Source organism: Chinchilla lanigera, unplaced genomic scaffold (genome assembly GCF_000276665.1).
Source record: "Chinchilla lanigera isolate Chin_1 unplaced genomic scaffold, ChiLan1.0 scaffold00017, whole genome shotgun sequence".
NCBI classification, from domain to species: domain Eukaryota; kingdom Metazoa; phylum Chordata; class Mammalia; order Rodentia; family Chinchillidae; genus Chinchilla; species Chinchilla lanigera.
Window position 1 is genome coordinate 595,211 of NW_004955418.1, and position 11,775 is coordinate 606,985.

At 44.1% G+C, this 11,775-nt stretch overlaps 1 protein-coding gene across 1 annotated transcript in view; it reads left to right on the forward strand.

Annotated features, from left to right (window-relative positions):
• Nrg2 (neuregulin 2) overlaps window positions 1-11,775 on the forward strand; it is a gene marked incomplete in the record, with an annotated part of 245,238 nt that overhangs the window by 46,587 nt on the left and 186,876 nt on the right. Inside the window, 2 exon segments of the mRNA XM_013512931.1 lie at window positions 10,708-11,180; window positions 11,496-11,775. Of these exon segments, the coding sequence (XP_013368385.1) occupies window positions 11,155-11,180; window positions 11,496-11,775 (306 nt within the window).

Here is an 11,775-nt window from a genome sequence, read left to right on the forward strand (position 1 = left end):
TCTTGCTATGCAGTTCAGGCTAGCCTTGAGCACACTTTGTAGCCCAGGCTGGTCTCAAACTTGCAACGATCCTCCTGCCTCAGCCTCTGGAGTGCTGGGATTACAGGCGCGCGTCACCACGCCCAGCATCCTTCCTTTATTTAAAAGAAAAAAGAAAGAAAAAAGCAGTTTCCCATTCTCCATATGCTACATTTCCATATGCTACATTTTCCTTTCCAGCTTGCAGTCCTCTATTATACTTTTTTTTGCTTGCTTGCTCATGGCTTGTTCCCTGTGTTAAGATGAAGATTCCTGTTACCACATCCACAGACTAATCTGTACCCATTCTCTGACACGGCATCCATACTGTTTTGATAGGGGAATCATTTTTCCTGATAAAGACCAGCCTCTGCCTTGGTGCTCTTTACCCATCCTTCTTGTTTTTAGAAGGGCTTCAGTTCTTCAGTGATTCTCTTTTTCCCCACAACAATCTCTACCTTTCCATTGGGACATTTGAATTACCACACAAAGACACTCCAGCAACTCCCACATATTCTATTTTAATAAAAACCTCCCTTGATTCTACCTCTTGCACCCCCACCTAGTGCTCCATTCTCTATTCCTCTGCACAGCAAAAAAACTTTTTGAAAAAGTTGTTTACATTGGTTGTCATCACTTCCTCACCTCTCACTGAGTCCACTCTGGCTTCCACTTCCTCCCAAGCCATCAGTCCCCTGAAACAGCTGTAGTCAAGGTCATCAGTGACCTACATGTAGTTGAAGTGCACTGCTGCTTTTCATCTTACTCTGCCTCTTACAAGCGTTGTACACAGCTGACCGAGCTCTTTGAAAAATGCTTTCTTCTCTTGGTTCCTGTGACACTATTCTCTGTCTCCTTCCCAAATCCTCTTCCACTCACGCTCCAGAAGCCGGCTATGCTCTAGACCTGCACCGTCCACATGGAGCTACTGAGCACGTGAAATGCAGCTTGAATGAAATGAGACACTGCAAGTGTAAAGAACACTCGATTTCAAAGGCTCAGTATAAGAGAAAGAATGTGAAGTATCTCATTAATGACTTTTATAGGAGTTCATGTTCCAGTGACAGTATTTTAGATATATTTGGTCATTAAAGTTAATTTCAGCTGTCTTTCTTTACTTTTTAAATGTGGCTACTAGTTTAAAATTACATACAGTTCACAAGTGTGGCCATACATATTTCCATGAACAGTGCTGTTCTAGGCTCTCATTTCTATCAACCTGCTCCTGTCCTCATCTTACCTAGTTCCATGGTTTAAAATGCCAGCTATATGCTGATGCTCAAATTCAGATCTTGGACCTCTCTTTGAAGTCCAGACAACCTGCCCAGCTGGTACTTGGATTTACATCTACATCTCTGCATCAATATGTCATAAAGGGAATTTCTCTTTCTTCCAGCCCTTATGTTATGTTACTCTGAGTCTCCCATCTCTGTCAACAGTGCCATTATCTGGCCATTTGCCCTGCCACTACTCAACTCCAGGCTGTGTCACCTCTCACCTTGACTACTGGAACAGCTTCCTGACTAGCCTCTTTGATTCCACTGTTCTACCATGATAGTCACTGGTTTTTATCTCAGAGTGATCTTAAAGAAAAACAAACCCACCAGATCATGTCACTCCTTTATTTAAACCCTCCCCTGACTCCCCACTCGCTTAGAATAAAACCCATACCCACCATATCTCAACCAGCACAGCATGAGCTGATCACTGCTTACTTCACAAAGCTCATCCTGCACCACTGTTCTTCTTTGTTCTAACAGTCTCTGACCTCTCTGACCTTCCTTCTGTGCTTTGATCAAGTCAGGCTTTTTCTCGTCTCTGGTCCTGAGTGTGGTTTGCTTCACTATGCCTCCGGTGCTCTGCCCAGAGTCCTGTGTGGCTGATTCTTCTTCATTCTACAGGTCTTAGCTCAAACCTTGCCTCCTTTCAGAGACCATCCTTGCATGCAGTGACCTCTCCTAGTCATTTTCAGTTCAATCACTCTCATTCTTTCACTGAAACGTTTCTTCTTTGTTTCCTTTTTAGCATCTGGCTCTCATTAAGAGTGCAAACTCTTTAAAAGCAAAGATTGTTGGGCGTGGTGGCACGTGCCTGTAATCCCAGCACTCCCGAGGCTGAGGCAGGAGGATCGTTGCAAGTTCAAGGCCAGCCTGAGCTACAAAGTAAGCTCAAGGCCAGCCTGAACTGCATAGCGAGACCCTGTCTCAAAAAGAAAAAAAGAAGAGCAAAGATTTACATGTCTTATTTGCCCTGAATTTTCAGTATCTGCTATGAAACTTGATCTGGAGTAGACCTACAAGTAGTTTTGAATAATAAGTTCCAAAATAAGTAGTAATCAAATGGATTTTTAAAATAAACAATTTATTTGTTATTTTAATGGCTTTTTATTCCTGGGGATTGAACCCAGGGCCTTGAGCATGCTGGATAAGTGTTCTACAACTGAGCTACATCCTCAGCCCTCAAATGGATTTTTAAAAAAGAATGGCTGGTTATGGTGCCTCCCAGCATTTGGGAGGCTGAGGCAGGAGGATCGCTATGAATTTGAGGCCAGCCTGGATTGCATAGTGAGTTTAAGGCCAGCTTGAATTACCTAATTAGACCCTGTGATGGATTAACTAATGCCCAGCTGAAATAAATCAGCATGATGCTGGATGTGAAAGGCTCACCGGAGGATTGTTGCCAACAGCATAAAAGCAGAACTGGAGGGGAAGATGTGCTGTTGATTCTCCTGGAGAAGCTTGTCACGCTGGTTTTCCTGATATGAACTCGGCTGTGCTCATCATCAGACAAGCTTGGGACCTTGCTGTTACTGAGGATGGCTGTGGTTCTTTTCAGGAGAGCTCTCGTCCTTATCTTTTTTTTTTTTTTTTTGGTCCTGGTTCTGGTCCTTATCTTAAGTGTCACTTCCCGGCTCCAGTACAGATCTCTCAGCCTGCTGACACAGATCCTTCATCACACTGGTTCAGACTTTCTAGCTTCTACCACTGACCTTTGGGCCTTCCTGGTGCAGATCCTTGATACAGACTTGTATGAGACATTGTCGTGGGCTCTAGGCCTCCAGCTGGACCTATGGAGCACGCTACCATGGGCTTTAGGTCTTCAGCTAGACTCGTGCAGGACATTGCCATGGGATTCAGGCCCTCAGCTAGATTCTTTGAATAGATGTCTTGTACTCTTCTGCATTTGACTTTTTGGGTGAATATTATAAAATAATCCTATAAATTATGTGTCCTATATTAAATCTATTCCCTTGCAAACCCTGACTACAACAGACCTTATCCCAAAAAGCAAGCTATAGTAATAAAAAAAATTTTTTTTGTCTTTTTGAGACAGGATCTCACTATGCAGTTCAGGTTGGCTTTGAGCTCACTTTGTAGCCCAGGCTGACCTCGAACTCACAACAATCCTCCTGCCTCAGCCTCCCAAGTGCTGGGATTATAGGTGTGTGCCACCATGCCTGGCAGTAATAAAATTTTTAAAAGAATGAATAAAAATATTTTTGGAGGGGCTGGGGATTTAGCTCAGCAGCAAAGCGCCTGCCTGGCAAGCGGAAGGTCATGAGTTCGGTTCCCGGTACCAGAGAAAAACCAAAAAAAAAAAACAAACAAACAAAAAAAAATTTTTGGAAAGAATAGATTCATTTTAGAATCAATAGATTTATTTTGGAATGGATAATATGAAATGCCTTAGAAACTTAAGCACAGCTTAAAGAGTTATGCATTAGGCCCTGACAGATATTAATCGCTTTGTGCGACTGAGTTTATTCTAAGGCAAATACTGAGGAGGACGCAGCATTGCAGAGCACACAGGCTCTGCTCTTAGACCTGGGAGGGCTGAGGAGATAACTTGACAGGGTCTCTGAGAAGGAAAGGAGAGGAGAAAGGTTGAGGAGTTTGTGTGTGTTGGAGGAAGTCAACAGTTGAAGTCAATAGAAGGTGTTGGCTCAACAGGTAAAAGCTTACCTGACTAATTTTGTCTGGGTTTTTGCTATAGTGGGAACCATAGCTATTAATTCTTTAGCATCTAGTTCAGTGCTGTCCAGGACAGATACATGCTTTTTTGGTGGAATTAATAAATAAATTTATAAATTGTAATGAAAATTTAAGAAAGGTAAAGTCTTAAAATTATTTATTTATTTATTTTAAATTATTGATTTTAGATAATATTGAAAGTATCTAGGAAGCAAATGAGAAAGAACGTATACAACTGAAACATAAGAGGAAGAAACACACTTGATTTGGGTACTCAAAGATGCACTAGACTGAGGATTTGGGAATAAGAGAATAATTTCTTCTTGTCCTGCTTCACACCCCCAGAGTTGAATCAACCTTAGAGTTCCTGTTGACCTCAGGAGAGGACTCCTAATACACAAATCAGGAAACCAGAGTGAAAGGGGTGGAATCTTTGCAAGTTAAACAGTGAAAACCCCATCTCATTTCTTTCCCCACCCAAATTAGATGTGCTGTAACATGCAAAAGAAAACTAATGATGGTGTCAAGCATGAATGTATAATCCACTTGTCATAATACAAGATGGATACATATGTATCCAGACTGTCTTATGCTGTGGTCTACTTTAGGGAGTTTCTGAGTTTGAATCTAAAAGTGATATCTGGAAAAGAGATAATAATTTTTGCTCACATAGCACTTTTCATCCAAAAGTCTCAAAGCACTGTACAAAGAACTAAGTATTAATATCCCAGATGGAGCAATGCAGACAGAAGGCCTGCTGCCCTTTTCAGCACAGGGGAGTGGGAGCCTCTGGACTCTGCACACAGCCTTAGACTATAAATTAGTCAATCATGACCTCTTACCTCCCACTCTCCAACCCCATTACTGTTGACTGAATCCAAGGCCTGTGTGCTGAGTGGCATCCTCAGCCCTCGGCCCTTTTATTTTGAAACAGGTTCTTGCTAAAATGCCCAGGCTGAACTCAAACTTGTGATCCTCTTGCTTCAGCCTCCAAGAATATTAGGGTTAGAGATATGCACTACTATGCACAGCTATGGAGAACCTTTTTTGATTGGGAACTGGGAGTACTAATAATGAGAGGTTTTAAAAGTAAAGCAGAATACCTTGAGAATTTTAGCATGCATCCTAAACCTATAAAAAATGGGCACTTCTGAAACTTAAATTTTGGCTTAAAGTGTGGCTTTTTTTTTTTTTTTTTTTTTTTTTTTTTTGGCTCTTTTTGAGACAGGGTCTCACTATGCAGGTCAGGCTGGACTTGAGCTCACTTTGTAGCCCAGGCTGGTCTCGAACTAGCAGTGATCCTCCTGCCTCAGCCTCTGGAGTGCTGGGATTACAGGCGTGCACCACCACACCTGGCAAGTGTGGCTTTTTTAAAATAAGAAAGATGGTTATTACAATCAGACTAATAATGGTTAACATGCTAAACGTTATTCTCAGTGGGTGAACTATATCATTTTATTTAAGATTTACAACAAGTTTAACGAGGTAGGAACTATTACCACTTTACAGTCAAGGAAACTGAGTGAAGAGAAGTTAAGCAACTGGGCCAAGTGTCAGTTAAGCAGGCGGTTCAGCTGGAATTGGGACGTAGACGCTCTGACATCATCACCCTTGCTTTTGGGCCATTACTCTGTGCCAGACACTGTGCAAAACATTCCAAATGAAATATCTCATTTAATCCTCACCAAACTCACAAGAAGTAGGTATACTATATCCTAATTTTACTGGGGAGGAAAACAAAGGCTTAGAGGCAGAGTGGCTCGCCCAAGCTCCTATGCCAGGAAGGAGCAGAGCCAGGATTTTGAAAATGAGATAAAAGAGCACCAGGCAAGGGGTCAGGGGCTTAGGCCTGCACCTGCCTCTCGCTCAGCCATGTGACTTTGAGCCAGTCACTGAATTTCCACTGTCTGCACGTTTTCCTCTGTGAAAAGGAGGGCATCGATAACGTGGATACTGAAGTTCTTCCTGGTGCTAAAATTCTGAGGCTCAATATCTGTTTCCTCTTTAGTCCCTTGTTTGACAATCCTTAGAGGAAAAGAAATTAACCACACAGAACCTGCAAGCCAAATTTAGAAAACAGATCTTAAAAGGAGAAAATAATAAGTTTACAAAATGGCTTTATTTAGAAAGTAAGACTGCCCTGCCAAGCATCTGGCTTGGTTTGTGAGACTCCGTGACCAGACGCAAGTCACACAGCTCTCCATCCCCAGCCAGTGCCCCCAGGGCCCGAGAGTCAGGGAAGCTGCTCTGGGGTCCTTTCTGGCCTGCGGAGCTGGCTGGAGCTGGAAGAAGCCCACCGCATGTGGGAGGGATCTGAGAGAAGAAACCAGGCGTTTCGTGTGGGTGTTCTATCTTGAATTCAGAATGTCTATACCATTCTGTCTACTTCTGTTTTTGTTCTTAGTGATGCTTGTGCAGTGACAAAGTTCACCGCTGCCATGAACCCCCACACGCAGCCATGTTGTCATGACCAGTGGCTTCCACGTCTCTTAGTGATTCTGTTAAAAAATGTGAACCTGAGTTTGTGAGACATCTTGGCTCAGAGAAAGCTACCTGTAGTTTTGGCATCATGAGAAAGTCACTTAAATTCTGTTAGTATCCCCGTTTCCCATGTATTTTTGTAAAATTATGCTTATGTTACTTGCTGTCTGCTGTTACGAACTGCAGATCATGGGATATTTGTGGAAGTAGTTTGTAGAGATTGAGACCTCTCAAGTGACAATGGCAATGAGACGAAGCGAATGCCTATCACCCACACACCCGATGGTGCTGTGCACAAGGGGGGTGATTTGGCAACAGGCAGGCAAAAGTCTGGACTTTTCCTGTCATTCAGGCAAGTTATTAAATCTCTGCAAGTCTTTTCAATTTGTAAAATGTAAACTGTAAATAATAAACATGAAGCTCCTGACACAGAATAAGCCATTATTAAGGAGCAGTTATTAGCATTTTAATTATCACTTATTGAATGATAGTACAGAATTAAGAGGTTCAGAATATTAGGTTTTATTTTCTAAGATATACATACGAATTCACTTAGAACTCCAGGAAAAGGCCAGAATGAAAGGGGGCTGTCCTCAGACACTAGCTACGCTGCTCTTCTATACTAAAGGGCAAGGGAGTTAAATTCACACCCAGCCGAGAGGCTGGAGCCAGAGAAGTGATGAGCCTGTGCTCTGGAGTCAAGCAGAGCTGGGTGTTCAACCAATTTTGTCACTTATTAGCTTTGTGTGATATGTATGAGGATAGGTGTGATATGTATGAGGATATACATACGAATTCACTTAGAATTATATATCCTCATACATATCACACCTTGGGAAATCTGGAAAGGTGCCTTTTTTCCCTAAGTCCCTTTCTGGGACCTTCTGTGCCTGCAGGAGTTCTATCTAACCTTTGGCATCATTAAACTTACACTTGCATTCTAAGACCTGAGGAGGACATAATTATAGAGAAATAATCCCCAATACTTTTTAGAAGGATTTCATTTTAAGGTAAAAATTATTTTTAAGAAACCCCATATAATAATGGTTCTACTTTAAGTAGTTCTTGTTGGACAAAATACCTAATAAAAATTCAACCACAAAATACCTAATAAAAATTCAAGTTCAAGGGTCCTCTCTTTAAAACATTTTTAGGGGGTGGGGGATGTGCTCAGCAGCACATGCACCCGCCTGGCAAATGCAAGGTCCCAAGTTGGATTCCCAGTACCCCCTAAAAAAATTAACTAATTTTTTTTTTAAAATAGGTAGAACAAAATTCACAAGGTACAAAAAGAATATTGTGAAAGTATTCTTGCAGCCCATCCTTCAGTCTCAATTTCTGCTCTGTCCTTTCAAAGGTTATTTATGTCCTACAAATATTTGCATATTAATTTTTTTCTCCTAAAAAAATAAAATAATAATTTTTTTCCCCTTACTGGGGCTTGAACTCCCCAGGGCCTCCTACCTGCTAGGCAAGTGCTGTACCACTGAGCTACACCCGCTGCCTTATATTTTGCTTTTATAACAAGACAAAAATGATAGCATGTCTTACCATTCTTCTTCACCTTTTTTATTTAACAGTATTTTGTTTTAAAATGGATATACTCCTTAAGAGTGCATTTCATTTTGTTTGTTTTATTTTGTTTTGTTTTGGGCTGTTATGGATTAAACCCAGGGCCTTGTGTGTGCTAGGCAAGCAGTCTACCACTGAGCTTTGTCCTTAGCCCTTGTTTTCTTTTTGGTGCTGGTGGTACTGGGGGTTGAAACAGGGCCTTCATACCGAGCTGTACCCCAACCCATTTTTAAATTTCATCTTTAAAATTTTGAAACAAGTACTCAATAAATTGCTAAGTTGTGTGGGCTGGGCTCAGACTTGTGATCCTCTTGCATCAGCCTCCTAGGGCTCTGGGATCACAAACCTGCAGTGCCAGTTCTAGTACCTGCCTTTTTGTTGTTGTTGTTTTGTTTTGTGTTTTGAGACAGGGTCTCGCTAAGGTTGTCCTTGAACTCTCTGTGTAGCCCAGGCTGGCCTCAAACTCACAGTAATCCTCCTGCCTCAGCCTCCTGAGTTCCTGTATTTTTTAATATACAGAGAATCCTCCATGCCACTTAGACAGTCTCAGTTCTTTGACTGGGAATCACTGACATAAGTTAATTAGCAATAATACTGAACATTAATTTTGGCCCTTATTCTGTGCCAGGCATTATTCTAAGCACTTTACACATCTCACATAATCTACATTCTTCTAGTTTCAGTTTAAATATTATCTCCAAGGAAGCCCTGCTTTATCCAAGTTGATCTCCCTTCCTCCCCGGCTATTATTTTCTATCATTTCATCCTGTTGATTTCCTTCAGAATACTCACCAGTATAAGCAATTAGTTACCTATTTGCCTACTTGTTTACTGCTGCCTCCCCAACCAGAGTAGGAGCTTGGAGAGCAGGGACGGAGTCCCTTAGGCTTACTTCAGACACCAGCAAAAGTTTAGAGCCTTGGTGCTTAGTACAGAGGAATCCTGGGTTGGGTATATATTGAAAGTACATAATGAACAAAAATATCCAGTTTTCTGAGGTAGATCCTATGATTTTTCTCTATTATTCTGATGAGGAAACTAAGATCTAGAGAATGAATAGACTCACCCCAAAGCTAATAAGTGACAAAATTGGTTGAACACCCAGCTCTGCTTGACTCCAGAGCACAAGCTCATCACTTCTCTGGCTCCAGCCTCTCGGCTGGGTGTGAATTTAACTCCCTTTTTCTGTCTGGGACTTTCTTTTTCATTGAAATAACAGGGCAGAGTTAGTGATGTTTTGTGCTTTGTGAGATCTATGATCTATGAAAATGAAAGGGGTTCAGTGAAAGGATGGACAAAGTTGACTTGATAACTTTAAGGCAGTCGATCTTTAGTTCTTTTCTTCCTTTTCTACTTCCTTCACTGAAGATTTGCTGGTCCTTGTTCTATGCCAGACATTGTGTTGGATGTAATTGGGATCCAAAGACTCGTCTGTCGGATGGGAGATGTGGGCACATAGACAGCTGCGTGAAGTACTGCATGAGGCAGTGCCATACTAGTATTATATGTGAGGCCTACAGTACCACATAGGAGGAAGGGGTTAATTCTGTCACATACATGCATGATAATGGGCATGGTGGTGTTTGTGTAGGAAGTGAGAGATCAGATATGATGCTGAGCTGGCTCTTAGGGAAAGAATAATTTTCCACGTAACAAGGTGGACTTCCTAGACATGAATCATCACAAACAGAAGCACCCTAAGACACAGCACAATGAGCTGAAGAATGCCAGGATAGAAGGTTGAGCCCTCAGATACAGAACTGCCTAAATAAATAGAAGGAGCCTGCAAAGAGCCTTGCTGAGGAGTCTGGATTTCACTCCTGACAGGTGTGGCTTGAAAAATCACTCTGGTGGTGACAGGACTGGAAGTGGTAAGCAATGAGGCAAAAGTGTGGCTACTAGTCAGGCTTTGCAGTTGTCCAGGTGACAGATGATGAGGACTTTGACTTGAGATATTTGCAGCAGGGCTGGGGACATAGCTCAGCGGCACAGCACCTTGCATGGCAAGTGCAAGGTCCTGTGTTGGATTCTGGTACCAAAAAAAAAAAAAAAAGATATTTGTAGCAAAGTTGAAGAGGAAGTAGGTAAATTGGAGATTTTTTAGAAGATAGAGCCAAAGGACTTGGTGATTGATTGGATAAGACAGGAGACCAAGGGACTTACTGAAAAGGATTGGGTGGCCAAGTATAAAATGATGCCATTAATAACTATAGGGAAATTGGAGTCGGATGTAGGAAGTAATTCTACTGGCTTTGGATATGTGGAGTTTGTGTCTTAGACAGCTAGGAGGAAAGTCTAGTTCCCTCTTTCCTTTCCAGAAGAGCAGTCCTAGCCTAAGTTAGACATCTTTGGGCCAGTTTCCTGTGGGGCCTAGCAAGGTATAAAATTCTCAAAGACCTCACTAACATTTCTCAGCGCCACATCCATCAAGCATAAAACTCAGGTATTAAAAATTCCCTGAATCCCCACTGATAGAATAGATTATAGATATACAGTATATTTTTTAAATTGGACACTGGCTCCAGTGGAACAAATTCTTCTGGCTCTTTCAAGCACCAGACTTCTATAAAGAAACCACTTCTATCCAGCAGCCTCCACTCCTGACCACTTCTGGCTCTTAACTGTCTCCTAAGAGCCCCTCTTCTCCCTTTGGGTTGATTTTTAGAAGCGAATGGGACGGTACCCTGTGCAGCCGCCACTGACTACTGGAGAAAGCCTGGAATTTTGGGGACTGGACCCTTCTCCAGCCACCACCTCTGATCAACTGTCCTCAACGCTGCCACAAGACTCCTCGTAGCTCCAACCCTTTACAAAACGACGAAGCTGGGATCCTCCCCCACCTCTATTTGAATATCCAGCGCTCCCCAGGCGGTGGCACAGCCGAGCTCGTGGCTCCTCTAGGGGCTGTTTTCTGTAGGGTCTTCCTAGGGAAGGGGACAGCCCAGGAGGCGGAGAGGCTGGCGCGCCATCCTGGTAGTGGCCACGTCCCTGGTTCCTACAGCCGATGGCTAAAGACAGAGGCACGCCCTGTGTCCCACTCCCACGTTCCTAGGATGCTGTCAGAAGCCGCCGTCCCTTCTCCGCCCTCTCCTCACGAACTACCTCCACGGTCATGCCAATAAATCCCAAGAGCAAAGGGTAGCGCGATCCTCCCGCGCACCCCTGCGGGCTTGAAGGCGATCACTAAAGCAACGCAGCCCCAAGCTTCCCCTGCAGAAGCCGCGCTCCCCACTAGCTCCGGGGGCAGAGGGGGCGCGAGAGAGCCAGTGGGCGGGCGTCCCATCCTCCGCATCCTCCTCCAAGTGCAGGCGCGCGGGGAGGGAGCGCTGCGCTGCGCAGCGCTGCGCATCGCGGCCCGCTCACTGCCTGCCCCCTGCCCGAGTGGGGCCACCTCCCTGGGCCGCCGGCGGAGGGCTACGAGGCGCTAACGTAACGCTGTTTCCGGTTTTCCAGCGGGCTCTGTTTCCCCTCCCAAGGCGGCGGCGGCGGAGCGGCGGAGCCCCCCAAATGGCCTGGCCAGATGCGGCAGGTTTGCTGCTCAGCGCTGCCGCCGCCGCCGCCACCGCCACCACTGGAGAAGGCTCCGTGCAGCAGCCACAGCGACAGCAGCAACAGAAGCAGCAGGAGCCAGACGAGCAGCAGCAGCGGCGAGAGCGGCGGCAGCAGCAGCAGCAGGATCAGGAGCAGCAACAGCATCTCCCGTCCCGCTGCGCCCCCGGAGCCGCAGCCGCAG